Source organism: Nipponia nippon, unplaced genomic scaffold (assembly GCF_047370975.1).
Source record: "Nipponia nippon isolate SJK-2023a ecotype South Korea unplaced genomic scaffold, ASM4737097v1 scaffold_1, whole genome shotgun sequence".
NCBI classification, from domain to species: Eukaryota; Metazoa; Chordata; class Aves; order Pelecaniformes; family Threskiornithidae; genus Nipponia; species Nipponia nippon.
Window position 1 is genome coordinate 656,382 of NW_028262290.1, and position 14,474 is coordinate 670,855.

General features: G+C 61.9%; 1 protein-coding gene across 6 annotated transcripts in view; it reads left to right on the forward strand.

Moving 5' to 3' along the window:
* The window catches only part of MROH1 (maestro heat like repeat family member 1), a 56,189-nt gene that overhangs the window by 38,963 nt on the left and 2,752 nt on the right, over nt 1-14,474 (forward strand). For 5 of the 6 annotated variants that reach the window (XM_087731338.1, XM_087731484.1, XM_087731420.1 and 2 more), the window contains 7 exons: nt 5,509-5,646; nt 7,006-7,120; nt 9,801-9,947; nt 11,581-11,769; nt 12,975-13,127; nt 13,248-13,382; nt 13,653-13,755. In XM_087731338.1, the coding sequence (XP_087587464.1) occupies nt 5,509-5,646; nt 7,006-7,120; nt 9,801-9,947; nt 11,581-11,769; nt 12,975-13,127; nt 13,248-13,382; nt 13,653-13,755 (980 nt within the window). Of the gene's footprint in view, nt 1-5,508; nt 5,647-7,005; nt 7,121-9,800; nt 9,948-11,580; nt 11,770-12,974; nt 13,128-13,247; nt 13,383-13,562; nt 13,756-14,474 lie in introns of those variants that run through there. The other variant, XM_087731716.1, reaches the window with a different exon arrangement.

Genomic DNA, 14,474 nt, shown 5'->3' on the forward strand with positions numbered 1-14,474 from the left:
GACGTTTCCAGCAGAGCCTTTGTGCTGGGAGAGGTGGGACGCCGTGAAGGCAGAGCCCGCGTTAGGTGACCTGCAGGACTCTCCCACCCCTGGGTTTCAGTGTGTTCCCTCCCGGGAGCGTGAGGCTGTAACCCTGTAACGTGGTGGGGCTGCTGGACCCCTGAACGTGTCCCGTCGACGTACGCAGGTCTCCAGCTTCTTGCGGGCATCCCGCTGGGTTGGTGCGAAGTGCTGCTTCTCCAGCCGTGCTGCTTCTCCAGCCATTGCCCGTGCTCCGCGTGGCTCCGTCCCGTGCCCCTGCGGGAGCCTGCCTGGGCCGAGCAGCCCCAAGGGCTTGCTCTTCTCTCCTGCGCCTCTGGCCTTGATCTGTAGGAGAAAGGACCAGGACTTGTCTCTTCAGCCTCTGCAGGTGGTGTGGCTGTGAATGAGATGCCCTGCTCCCGCCCGCAGCGACTCTGCCTGCCCGGGGACCCTCACGGAGCTGCTCCGGGGCTGGGCTGGGTGCCGACGTGCATCAGCCGTCCCGGCTGTCCGCACTGCCTGCGCTGGATTTAGCGTCTGAAACGGTGCTGGTGCCCCTCGGCCTTCAGCCCCGCTTCTGGCGGCTTGTCTGCCGTGGCGCAGCCCTGGCGTTGTGGCCGCAGGTGCCCTCGTCCTGCAGCAAATCGTCTGGCTGATGAGCGGTGCCTGCGCTTGCTTTAAAGCACTTTAAATTTATGGGGATGTTGGGGTTAAAGCCACATCCCAGGCAGCAATGGCAGCGGGTGCCGCAGGCTTACCGGGGGGCCGGAGGGCAGGGAGCCCTTCTCTGGGGCGGCTTCTCCAGCCGCCGGCTCGCTCCCTCCACCAGCTCAATGTCTGAAGGCTTCCCTGGAGCGTGGGCCGGCCCGCGGGGAGGAAGCTCTGCCCTGATTTTCAGTGTTATCCTCTTGTGGGTTTCCAGACTTGGTTTGTTTTTTTACAGGCTATTATTAGTCTTAGGGGGAAAAAAAAGAAAAAGCCTGGAGAAGCCCACAAAGAGAGCAGACAAAGCGGCAGCGAGCTAAAAGGGCTCGAGCATCACTTGACAGTTCATTTCTCAGATCCCAATGGTGCAGAAAGACCGCTTCCTTACCCCGAGCGGAGCGACTGGAACGGCAGCGTTGGGCACACCGAGCAATGCCCCCCGTCTTCGTCTCGTACCGTGGTGGGCCCCGTCTTCATCTCGGAAAGCTGCTGCTCACGCAGAGGGTGACTTTTCCAGCAGGGAGATGTAATGAGTGGAAACAGGTTGTTACGCTGGATGGCAGGGCTGCTATCAGATTAGTGATTTATTTAGACCACATGTTAGAATAAAATTAAACAAACGCGATGCCTCAGAGGAGCGGGGTGGTTCACGCCGAGTGTGGGTTTTCTCGCGGCCGTTCTGGCGCTGGCGGTGTCGCTCCCTGAGCTTGTGGCTCTTGCCCCGTCCCCTCGGGGCGTTTCGCGCGGCAGCGGCCGCGGTCCGGGGTGGCTTTGTGCAGATCCCCCCAACGGGAGCAGGCACTCGCACTGCCTTTGTGGCTTTGGGCTCGTGCAGCCAGAACTGTCTGTTCTCGTCATGCTCTTCCCCCTTAACGACTCCTGGAAGAGAGGCACGGGCAGATCCCAGCCAGACCCCGTACCATAACACGGGGAGTGCTGAAGGAAACTCGAAGCAACTGGTTGCCTCCCAGGGAAGGAGATGCAGGAGCCAGAAATGACTGCTCTTCCTCCAACAGCGTCTGGGCTCCAAACAGCACTGGGGACACAAACCAGAACGCACTGAACTATTGCCAGGACCGCCGCTCCATCCGTGGAGCGGGGCTGGATGAGCCCGTGGGCCTCCCCAGGCTCCTGCCTGGGCGCTCCTGCGGCAGCAAGGCAGCTGTCGATCCCAAGAGTGAACCTTTGGGATGCGAGAGGCCCTGGATCCTTGTTGCAGGAAAAGCCGACGTGCCAGCCAGAAGAGCGGTAGGAGCCAGCAGCTCTTTGACACCCACATCCCAAGATGTGGGATGGGGGAGCCCCGGGGAGCAGCTCCGCCAGAGGCTGGCTCCCTCCTGCTGCCGCTGATCGAGGTGGCCGGCTTGGTCCCGGTGAAGTTGGGCAGGATTGTACCAGAGGGGCTTTCTCGCTGCTCCGAGCCCATGGCTTGCCTCACCAGGGCTAGTCCGAGTGCGGGTGTGCTCCGCTTCGTTCCCTTGGGACCACAGTCGATGGGTCACACGCGGCGTCTGTGTCCTCAAGAAGGGAAAAAGGCTTCTCCATCGCCGCTCCCCAGATGTGGCCAGCGCGCGTGCGCTGTGTTGGGTTTCTTGGCACCGCTTCTCAAATCTCCGCTTGATCTTGCAGGTGTTGGTACCGTTGGCCGTGTCCTGGCTGTGCATCGCAGCTGCGAGTCCCCGGTGGTGTCGCCTGCTTTTGGGGAGCAGGGAGAGGGGCTGCGTCACGCCGGCTCTGGCCAGAAATCTCCGGGGACTGGCCGGAGGGGCAGGGAAGGGCACGCGGTGCGGCTCTGAGCCCCGTTTCTGCTCCTGCCGTGCAGGCAGGTAGCCGTGGCCGCGCGTCCGTGAAGTCATCGCCCATGGATGGAGGGGGAACGGTCTTTGTCCAACGCACAGAAAAACCGCGGGGATGTGAAATTCCAGCCTTGTCCCAGGAGCTGGTTACAATATCAAAGTAATTTCCTGTACGCGTTTTGAATTCTAAGTCTTCATGATATTTAAATGCCAAAGAGAGATGGTAAAGGTGAATATGATAGCTTGGCAGGAAAGGGAGGTTGGAAGACACGGGCTTTTGTTGGAAAGGAAGGAAGTGTCTATAGGACACTGTGGAAAAAGCAAACCTTGTGAATGAACGGCTCTAACCATCTGTCTTGCAGGAGCAGCCTCTGGTTGCGCGGGGGCTAACCCGCTGCGCTCGCCCCGGGCTTTTTAGCTCTTGTTAAGGAGCGGGAGAGCCTGGGGTTGCGGGCAAGGAGCTGAAGCCTTGGCGAGGTTCGAGTGGAGCAGGAATCCCGCAGCCGGCACGCAGGGGCTTTGTCGGGAATGGTCCCTCCGGAGGAGCCCCCCGCGAGCACCGGGCTGGCGCCGGGATGTTGCCTGTCGGACCTCGTCCCCAAGCAGGGAGCTGGTGGGAAGTTCCTCGGCCTTCACTGGCCTCTGGTCCATGAGCGTCTGCCAGGAGGCTTTTTTGTTGCTGCTTTCTTATGCTGCAAGAAAATTAAATCCTACTGCAGCTTGCTTGGACTAAATTACAGGTTCATCTGGATGCAAGCTTTGAGTTTTGAGGCTTATGGAGTTCTCTTGCTCTGTAGAAATGTTAGCGGCCCTCACGATGCTGCAGGAGGGGGGTCTCCGTTGCACCAAAGCTGGAGTGCGATTCAGGTTAGGCTTTGGGGGTGGGGGGCTCCCTGCCGGCGAGGGGGAGAACCCCAGGAATGGTTGAGAGGACTGGAGACGTACTGGGTAAACACTCCAGGATTAGGTCGACCTTGCCTTGAGGCAGGGAGACTGGCTCGGTCTTCTGGAGCTGGGCAGACCGAGAGCTGGTAAATGCCCCGTGCCGCGGCGGTGTGTGGTGATGATTTCTGCCCTAGGGAACGCGAGAGCACGGGGATGGGCACGCCGTAGGCAGCGGTACAGCCGTGTATCTGCTGAGCACTGGTGCTGGAGCCCGTGCAGAGCTCTACTGCGTTGGACCCGGTCTGCGGGGCCGTGCTGCCCGCTGCTGGGCTGGCAGAGCTGGAAGGCGTCGGGGTCTCCTGCTCCAAACAGGCAGGAATACGTGAAGTGGACGCTGCACCTCCCCACTAAAGCCACTGCTGTAATGAAAAAGGAGCCTGGGTTTTGTGCCAGGCTGCTGGGAAGGGATATTCAAGGTCAGGGACTTGCTCTGTGGAAGGACCTCTCTAAATGGAGGCTCTTGCCTGTCACTTAGTGATTTCGGCTACAGCTGGCGGGAAGGGAGCACCGCCGCCGGCTCGGGGAGCTGTGCGCTGCAGCAGCTCGGGCAGTCTTCAGCTGAAAACTGGTTGAAAAACTCCGAAGGCCTGCGTGGCCGGACTCCAAAGCACGAAAACCAGGACTGTTACATATACCGGCAGATTGGCGCGGACAGACGGTGGAAGAATACTTCCGCCTAAGGTTTTCTTTAATTGGTAATTAATTCCTTGTTGCCCTGTAGTCTTCACGATGCAGGGATGCTTAAAGCACGCTGAAAGACTCTCCGCCAGCCTGGGCTTTTCACGAGAGCTGAGCAAGCGTTCGTGGTCCTGCTTTTCTGTATGCCGTCGCTGACGGAGCCGGCTGGATGGCTCCTCTGTGGGCTCCTCCGGCTGGGTTTTGCAGGGCAGGCTTGAGGCTTCTGTACCGTCTGCCCCATGGGTCCAGAGCCATGCTGTGTGCCCCGTGGACGCACGGGACCGGGCAGCTTCTGCGCAGGCTCGCGGGGGCTGCAGCGGAGACCTCTTGCTTTGCGCGCTAGAGGTGGCCGTGCCAAGCAGAAAAGCAAACCTGCGTCCCTCTGCTTGTCTCCTTTCCTGCTCCTTGTGCTTCTGCCATGGGCAGGTGCTCGGCTTTGGCCCTTAAGGATGCTCTGCTTGTGTGCGTGGGTCCTCCGGGCACTCATCCCTGGAGGAGCCCCAGCCCCGGCTCCTGGTAAAACATACCGACAAGCACAGTACAAAACTGCCGAAAGCCTCGGCTCTGGCGTGGCAGGGTGTTTTCTGTGCGTGCAGTGGGTCAGGGTGGTTGTTTTCCGTTGTTAGTCTCCACTTTGGATGTGCAAGAGGCGTGCCTGGATGTCCTTCGCTGGGGCAAGCTGGGCTCTCTGGGGCTCCTGCAGCTGCTGGAGGAGGTGGCTGTGGCGGAGCCCCAGGGTGCCCGCGCCCTGCAGCCTCCTGGGGCTCGGGGGGTGACGGTTCCTCGGACCACCGGTCCCTTGGCACCGCAGCTTGGCCCATCCCTACAAGAAGCCAAAATAGCAGGAACCCAGCTCGTAAGCTGAAAGACCTTTGTGTTGAGACACTCTTACTAAATGATGTTTTCTTTGTGCGTGTGGTCGCTGCATTCCTCTTGCTTGTATTGAAGGCTAAGATTTATCCATTGCTAATATTTGTTTTGTTTTGACAGGATAATGTATGTTTCCCATATGTTGCCCTGTGCTTGCAGCAAACTAATCCCTACCTATAAAATATTAATGCAAAAAAAACCTCCTTAAAGTAGTTCTGGACTTCTTTACTTTTCAGTCTATTGTCTTGGATCACTTTAACGGCAAACGTCACGGTGTAAATGGAAGTAGCAGTGAGTTATGGGCTCGTCTCACTCCAGCTAAAGCCCTCGCATAACTCATCCCGTCCTCAAGCCCCCGAACGCCTCCCGTGTGTCCCAGCGCTCCCTGGGCAAGAAGTTCCCTCCTCTGCCGCCCTGCGACCTGTCAGACGGGCAGGGCTGCAGGCAGGGCAGGCAGCCTGCCCTGACCTCTCCGCCGGGCTTCTCTCCCCAGCTGTGCCGTGGAAACGCTGAAGGTCATGCTGGCCCGGGGCGGCAGCGAGGAGGTCGCCAGGGCCGTGAGCAGTGCCGGCGGCTGGGAGCTGATGGCGAGTCCAGAGAGGCACCACGACGGCATCGCCGTGCTCGCCAGGTAAGACCCTGGCGCTGCGCGCCGGTTCTCTGATAGCTCCTCTACCTTCGATGCAAGAGCTGCACCGCGGCCGTTGGGAGCGGGCCAGCGCTCCGTAGCAAGCGGGGAGGGGGTGTGCCGTGTGCCGGGGGAGCTGCGATGCACCAAAGCCCATGGAGGGTCTCGCTGGCTTCCCACAGCATCGCCAAGGGCTGGCGGTGGGGCTCTGCCTTGCTGCCCCTCGTGGGGTGGCCAGCTCTGTCCCCAGCTCGCGGGAAGCAGCCTGGGTGGGGAGCCCACGGGGGATGAGCTGCGTTCCTGGCAGCGCGGTGGGGCTGGATGCAGCTGGTGCCTGCCGTCGGTCCCACCGCGGGGTGCCTGCCGTCGGTCCCGCCGCGGGGCGCCTGCCGTGCCGCGCTTCCCTGGTGTGCCCCTTGCTGTGCAGCAGCTCTTCAGGCATGTCAGCCTGCTATCAGCTGCCTCGCTGTGCTCCTGTCAGGGCTCAGGCTCGCTGGTCCCGTCTAACCAAGGTATGACGGACACCAGAAGGTCTTGGATGGAAATTTTTTTCCTTTCGCTGCTGCTGAAATGTGCTTGCGGTTCATCGGGTATTGCAGCAGCATCCAATCCCTGTAGGCAGCTTACTGGCAGCTGCCCGTCCTTCCCGCGGCGGCTGCACAACCTCGTGCCAGCGGCAGCGAGTTTGGCGTCAGGCTGCGAGGCCGAGGGATGGCCGCAGCCCATGGTCCGGTTCGGCGGAGCCTGGTTCAGCCGGGGACTTCGCTGTCCCTCCACCCAGTGCCATTAATAGCTCTTGGACGGCTGCGAAGGAGACGAGCGGTTTGGGATTTTCCAGTATTTGCAAAAATGCTTTATTGAACCTCCCAAACACTTGAGCGTGTCTCATCCAAGACAAAACCCGTCCCCCCTGGCCAAAGTCTATCAGAGCAGGGTCCTGCCAGGGTGCCCGGCGCACACCAGGCATGGGCTCGGTCCTGCCCTGCGCTTCGTCGCCGGTGAGCGGGTGGCAGGAGGGGACGATGCCAGGCCAGGGCCACTGGCTTTTGTGTCCTGGATGTCAACGTGCTCGTTCTGCGCAGCAGCAGGACGCAGAGGCGTGAAGGATGGGCAGCGCAGGCAGCTCTGCTGCCCGTGGCCCCGCTGCCGCTCACGGTGCTCAAAGCACCCTGGGCTGTGGCTGCCTGTCCTGTGGCACGGGAGGAGGTGGCACTCGGCAGAGGCAGGTTGTGGCAGCCCACTGATGCCCCACGGCTCGCAGACCCCGGGCAAAGGGGCTCGCCAGCTTCCTTGAAGCCCCCCGGGGTCCAGGGGCCATCTGTAGCCCCCGGTGCGGGTGACGCTTGCCGCTTCTCTTCGCAGCGCCATGGCGCGACACGCCGGCCCCCGGCTCCCCCTGATCGTGAAGAACCTCATCCCAACGCTGAGCAGCGTCTTCGACAGCCAGAGGATCACCACCACTGCCTTCTTCGCCGAGGTGAGCAGGGGGTGTCGCGGGGAGGCGCAGCGCGGCTGAGCCACCACTGCAGGCTGGCTCCCGGCCTTCCGTCTGTCTTTCCCTGCCCGGCTGGAGAGCAGCCGGGATGAGGGTTAAGCTGCAGCAGGGCTCTGCCTGCAGCAGGCTTTGCCTGCCCTCCTCGCCTTCCCGACCCTCTGGTAGAGGGGATGGCAGAGAAGCGCTTGCAGGAGTCCAACTCTGAACACATCACCGCCATGAGCCAGCAAACCGTAACTCCGTCCTTACGTACCACCCCGAGGAATGAAGTGACTCAAGTCCTTTCCCCTCGCCGGCAGCGCAGCCAGCAGACTGTAACACTATCTCTCCGTACATACCACCTTAAAGCCCTGGGCCACTCGAGGAGTTTTTGTTACATAAAGGAGCACCTTATGCCAACAATGCAGAACTATATCCCCCCTTATAAACCACCTTTTAAATTCTCAGCTGCTTAAGCAGCCTGGGATTAAGGCACTGTTTTTATTTTCTGTTTGGCTGGGGGAGCTGCCGGCCCGGCTCTTGGAGCCTGTCCCAGAATCTGCTTTAGTTTTGGAGTGTGGTTGGCTCTCTGCATCCTTAAAGGGTTTAAAATAGCAGCTTTGCCTCACCGTGGAGCTGGAGGGGAAGGAAGCAAATGCCTGTGTCTCCCTCTCTCAAAACTGATGAGGTGAGAGCTCAGTCCCTTTTCTCTCGGCCGTGCCAGTGACGGAGATGACAGAGGGGAAGCGAGGAGGGGAACGGCCACTGGGCTGGAGCAGCAGGCAGACAGGGGCACGGGGCTGGTGCGCGGCAGCCTCTGCTCGCCCGGCCCCCGCAGAGCCCCCGGACGGCAGCAGAGGTGCGGCCGCTGCCCCAGGATCGCCGTCGCTGCGCTGTCCCGGTGGGACCAGGGGCTCCGTGCCAGCCCCTGGGACCCCGGCGCAGCTCTGCGGGTGCCGTTGGTGCCTGCACGTGGCTACCGGCAGTCCTTGCTGCCTGCAGGTGTCTGGCCCCAGCTCTGTGCCTGCACCACGGTTGTCTGTGTGTGGATCAGGCTCCGGGGTGCTGGGTCTCGTGTTGCGGGGCCCCTCTCAGCCCCGGGGCTCCCGGCCTCTCTGCAGTGGTGGCGGGTGACAGCGGGTGAGCGTGGGGACCCCTCGCTGCGGCTGGAGCCTGGAGCGGCCCCGCTGACCCCCTGCGCTGGGGCTGGGCAGCAGCAGAGAGCAGGGCTCTGCCCAAGAGGGGGTAAACCCCAGAGCAGCCGCACTGGTGGTCGTTAATCCAGATGTGCCCTGTCGGCACTGGGCTCCTGCCGACCCCGCTGCGGCCGGCGGATAAACCTCCTTTCCATAAAGCGGAGCCTGATCCATCCAGGATGAGCCGGGCCCCATCGGGGAGGGCCAGCAGCGCTCCTTGGAGCACATCCCGCTTCCGTACGTGGCTCTCCCCGCAAGCTGGGGGCTCGGTTAGGAGGGTCAGCGGGAGAGCAGCCCTGCCGTCTCCCTCCAGCCAGGTCTCCTGAATCAGGCTCCTTGAGGCTCTGCCTGGCCGGCTCCTCCCAGCACCGCTCCGGGAACGAGGAGCTGCTCACCAAAAGCTCCGGTTCTGCCGTTGCTCAGCCGCTGGGGATGATCTCGCCGGCTCCGGGGAACACGGTGGCTAAGGGTGCCCCTGCTCTGCCGCTGGCTGCTCCGCAGCCCAGGGGATGCGCTTTGGCCCTCCGTCCCTGCAAATGCCCCCACTTCTTAGAGAAAGAGAAGAAATCAGTTTATTAGCAGTCAATCAATACTATTACAATTCACGAAGACATTATGATCCTACCGTAGTCCGTGCCTGACTTATAAAAATAGGCACAATATCTACAGATGAGAATAGTGCCTGATTCGATAGACGATGGGCGACTTTTTCCTGTCGGGAACCAGAGAGTCCCCGTTCTTTCAATAGCTCATAATTGCCTTGGTACCATTTTCCACGTGCACCTAACGGAAACCCTGTGAATGTAATGATATTAGCATTCCTTACGTCTCGTGATTTCTCCTCTTTCTCTGTCGCGGCAGGAACCGGGCCCCAAACTGGAGGGTGCCTGTGGCAGACAAAAGCTTGTGCGGAAGGGTGAAGCGGTAGGGAGGGTATGATAGTACGTAGGGGCGCATGGGGCTCAGATCCCGACGCGTTACCTAAATTTCCATCTAAGACGTTAATTTACCAGCCTCTGCCAAGGTGGACGGGCCACCTTCACTTAACCCGGAAAAGGAACACATGTAATTTTATCTGTGTTCCATAAATAGCCCACCTCATCTCACCTGGCCGGCGAGCTCGGGGGCAAGGAGTCAGCTTTTGTGTAGGTTTCGTGGGTTTCTCCCTGCTGTGGGTCCTCGCCTGGGCTTCCCACTTCTTCCCAACTTGGGGTCCTCGGTTTTCTCGAGTTCCATGTTACAAATGATTGCAGGTTCCCCAAATCCAAGTGCCTGCCTCGGGGTGCAGGAGCTGAGGGCTCCTCTAGCCCTGTCTCTGGATGGCGTGGATATGGAGCGAGGGTCTGAGGGGAGCCGGGGGGCAAAGCGAGCCTGGCAGGGCTCTTTCCCGGTGTAAAGGAATAAGAGCATCCCAACCGCAGCCGTCCTCTCCCTCGTGGTTCACGGGGCCCCTGTCCTGTCGATGCTGAGGCTCTCTTCTGCTTTAGCTCCTCAATAGTAACGTGGTGAATGACCTGATCCTGCTGGAGACCATGATGGATAACATGACGGGGAGGCAGAAGGACGCCTGCATGCTGGTGCGGATGCTGGCTCTCCGGGGGCTGGGCAACATCGCCTCCGGCTCGCCGGAAAAGGTGAGAGCGACCTCCGCGCTGCTCGGCCTGGCAGTCCTGGCCCGGTGGGAGAAGGGAGCAGGTAGGCACCGGGAGATGCTGCTTGTCAAAGGCAGAGTGGGTCTTTAGACAGGACAGTTGGTGGCCTCCTTGCCCTGGTGACGGCACCTCCAAAACCGAGGTGGCCGCTGTCCTGTCTAAAGGCACTGCCGGGCTGCTCTGGTGCACTTCTGGCTGTGTTAGGAGACACTTTTATAAAAGCCTGGCTTTGGAGGAAAGCCCGGCATGCCTGGGGGGAGCAGCAGCGTGCCTGTGCAAGACCTGTGAGCCCGTCGCTCCTTCCTGCTGCACCGGTGGCTTCGCCGGCTGACAAATGGAGCGTTAAAAGCAAAGCGATTCCCTGTCCCGCCGGTGGGATTCAGGCGGGCAGGAGTTGGTACCCGCGCTCTCCAAAGCTGCGGTCGGAGCAGCTTGTGCCGGAGGCGCGTCCGTGGAGTGGGGCGCGGGGAGGGCAGGCACAGAGCGCTCTTCGCCGTGAGGGTGCGCGGGGGCGGCTGGTCCCCGCCAGGCCCCAGATGCACCTTGCAGCTGGGAAACAGTGGCTTAAACCCCCTTTCCTGCCTGGGAGAGGAGCCGATGCCGCAAACCCCGTGGGCATGGGAGCGCTGGGCTGCCTGGGGCTGCCAGCCTGACCCCGCCGCTCTCCTCACCTGACGGCTGATCGGCGGCAGCGCGGGGGCTTGGCAGGCACCCCACTCCTCTGCTTGCCCGTGCCAAACCCTGGGAAGAGATCACGAGTGGGCCAGCCCCAGGACAGACAACGCGCTGCCGTGATCTGCTGCTAAAATATAAGTAGCTACTAAAAATACCATTCTGCTGGCATAGCCCGGTCAGAGCCGCTGCTCTAACAGCACTGTGGGCTCCGCGAGCCGGAGCACAGCCTCCGGGAAGCAAGAAACCAGCAGGGCTGACAGCACAGTCCGGCGAGGATGAGGAGGGTGGCGACGAGCCCACGCAATGAGGGTGATGGCAGGGACGAGCTGTTGCCGTCTCCTCCGCTCACCCCAGCCGGAGCACAGCCGGGTTTCCAGCCCATCAGGAGAGCTGCCTCCCGGGCCGTGCTGCGGATGCTCCCGTCCCTGAGCTGCTAGGGCAACCGGGAGTGATGCCAGCCCGGCGAGACTGGGCAGGCGTGGGTCTGGGCAGGCTCCTGCCATCCCAGGTGGCTCAGAGACAGCAGTCCATCTGTCCGTCCTTGTCCCTTCCCAGCTGGGCTCTGCAAGCCACGCTGGGTGGCACAGCGCAGTTTGCAGAGTCAAGTGCTCAGAATTAAGTGATGGCAGACTTAACGTGGCTTATGCAAACTTAATTTCCCCCTTTGCTGTGTATACACCAGCTCTAATTACACAGTGAAATACTGTGTTGATGGTTCCAGCGGGAGGGGAACCGGTGACTGCGGTAAGCAGTTACCACGTGCGATGGCTGGCCTGTGCCGAAGATGCTTTGCCCACGGCGGTCATAATTTAAGTCTCCTTCCAGCTCTTTCTGGCTGGAAGCGCGGCGTGGGGCAGGAGCCTGCTGCAGGGCACCCAGGGGACGTGTCCCTGCCAGGCTCGCCCCACGGGGGCCGCTTTCCTCGCCGCTTCCCTTGCAGGTGAGGAAGCACGGGGCCACGCTCCTGGCGTCCATGGTCAATGGCATGGATGACAAAGACGACCCCCACAACCTGGTTGCGCTGGAGGCCATGTCCAGTCTCTCCAAGCTCCTGGATCACGTGGAGGAGAGAGACATCCAGTCCATGCTGCTGCACATCGCCATCAGGATCCGGCCCTTCTTCGACAGTGTAAGGCAGCGCCCTGGCTGTGCCAGGGAGGCTGAGCTCGTGCCTTTGCCTGTGTGTCTGCTGAGCCGGAGCCTGCTTAGCGCAGGGGATGTGTGCGGGAGGAGCAGAGGTCTGCTTGGATGCTACGGGGCACGTCCCTGGGTGCAGGCAGCGCTGCGGAGCCGGGGGAAGGAGGTCAGGGCGCCGCGGCCCCAGCTGGGAGCTCAGCACAGGCTGCGTAAGGACACGGCGTGGTTGGGAAGCAGAGGCACCCGCTGCGTTGTCTGCTCGGACCTCGACTCCCCCGGGTAGCAGGAAGCTCTGGGCACAGGGTTGAGCCAGAGCCTGGGTTACGTGGGTGCCCTGGGGTAGGAGCAAGGGCGGAGCGAGGCCGCAGGGAGCAGGGAAGTCCTCTGTGGGTGTCTGTCCCAGGGGGTTTTGCTGCCTTCAGCAGTCTCTGTTCATCACCAAAGCCCCTCCAGCATCACCACGGGGAAGCTCGATGCTTTGATGCTTCTGCTCAGCTTGCAGCCTGTCCCTGGCCTTGAGCCTTGTCCTCTGCTCCCGCGCTGAGCTGCTGCCGTCCCGCCGGCAGCATCCCCCTTGGCCAGGCCCTTGCTGCGCCCCGCGCTCCGGCTTTGGGGGTGTCGTCCCTGCTGCTCCCTCCGGCCCCAGCAGAACCGCAGCCGGGAGTTCCCCAGCTGTGCGCGACTGCTCTGCCGCTTCGGACGGCTGGAGGGTGCAGCAGGGAGACCCTCGGTCCCCAGCACCTCCCGGGTGCTCCCTGCCGGCTGGTGCGGGGCTCTGGACCAGCGGCAGCCAACGGGGATGATGGTGGCTGAAATTTGGGATGAAGCGGCAGGGAGCTGTGTTTTTGTGGAGTCATTAGGTGGGAGGGAATGAATTTACACCCCCAACAGAGCCCGTGCTCAGCCCATGGGTGGTTTTGTTATTTCCTGGTGAAGAATCGTCTAAAATGATTTTGAAACCCTCCCCCCCCCAAAAAAAAAGCTGAGGTCCTGCAGCTGAGGACCAGGGCGGCCTGGGAGGGAGGTGCTGAGGGTTCGGGACAGACGGCAGCGTTTCTCTTGCCGCTGTGATGCCGTCCAGCCTGAGAAGCGAGGCGGTGGGCGGTGGGAGCAGCGCTGCCAGGCGCGTCCCCCGAGGCGGGAGATGCCCAGCGCGGGTCGGTTCCCGCTGAGCCCTGCTCGTCCCCCTGCCCGCAGGAGCAGCCTGACCTCCGCCAGTCGTCCATCGTGCTCTTCGGCAACCTGACCAAGTTCAGTGAAGGCAACTGCGAAGTCTTCTTTGAGCAGATCCTGAATGGGCTGGTGACGCTGCTGCTGCACCTCCAGGACCCGAAGCCGGAGGTTGTCAAAGTGAGTGCCCCGCTGCCCGTGCTGGCCGGCAGCAACAGGGGTCCTCTGCCTCAGCGTGGGGATCCTGTGAGGTGCTGAGCTCTCGAGTGCACGCCGCAGCCTCCCCTCTCTGTGCCGCAGGCCTGCAAGTTTGCTCTGCGCATGTGTGGCCCCAACATGGGCTGCGAGGGGCTCTGCGACATGTTCCTCAACCACCTGCGGGAGGACAGGAGCCTGCACTACGGGGAGTTCATGAACAACGTCTGCAAACACCTGGTAAGCGGCTGCCAAAGCCCGTGGCATCGCTGCCGGCACTGCCCGCGGGGCTCGGTGCGGCCCGGCAGGGCTCGTGCCGGGGCTGCTGGTCCATGAGGTCCTCGGGGCCCTACCCTGCGTCCGCACAGGGCAGTTCCCCCCAGCCCAGGTGTGGTCCTGGCCTGACCTCAACCTCCCCAGGAGCTCCGGGCTTCCAGGAGATGGTGCCAGTGCTGCAGCCAGCCGGTCTCCTGTCCTGCGTGACTTCCTCGGCGGCTGTTTCTCTCCTAGATGCAGAGCTACCCAGAGATGCTGAACCGCCTGATCTTAACCAACCTGTTCTACTTCAAGAGCAACTGGGTGGACATCCGAGCAGCTGCGCCCATGTTCATCGGTAAGGCTGCTGGGGCCCGGCTCCCACGCCGCTCCTCGGGCTTCCTGTGGGTGTCCTCTCCCCAGAAGGTGTGCGTACCTGTCCCTGTTGTCCTGGGAATGGTTTCCATCCCTGCTCTGCTGGGAGGGCACTGCAGACGAGCAGGGCTGCTGGAAACAGCCAGCTCATCCGGTGCCTCCCTGTCCTGCAGAGCACCGACCCGCGCCTTGCTGTGCGCCGGCCCAGGGACAGGCACGCCTGCGATGGCCCCAGGTGGTGCCAGCGCCCCAGGAGCTTTTCTCCAGCCACTGGCCACTAATGCTGGCTGGGTGCACGGTGTCTGCCGTGACCAGCTGAGGTGGAAGGCACGTGGCCAGGTCGTGCCATGGTTTGGACAACCACCCGCTGCAGGCAATGCCTGTACAGACCCTGGTTTGCAGCAGCAGTGGGCTGCACAGGCAGTGCCGTAACGGGGCCTGGACCAGCTCGGTCCATCACTGTAAAGGTCTCCAGGCTCGGGGCGCAGCACGCGGGTGAGGTGACGGTGAGGCGAGCAGCACGGCCAGAAGAGCTGCCTCGGCCCCGTACCCCCCGCTCAGGGCGCTTCTGCAGTTCCTCCTTTCTGAGGAGGGCGGGTAGCGCCCAGCCTTGTTTTTACCCCTTGAGGACTGGGCGTGGGGGGAGGTTTTGCTGCTTTCAGCGCAGAACTCGGCTGCACTGCGCTCGGATGTGCCCAGCGC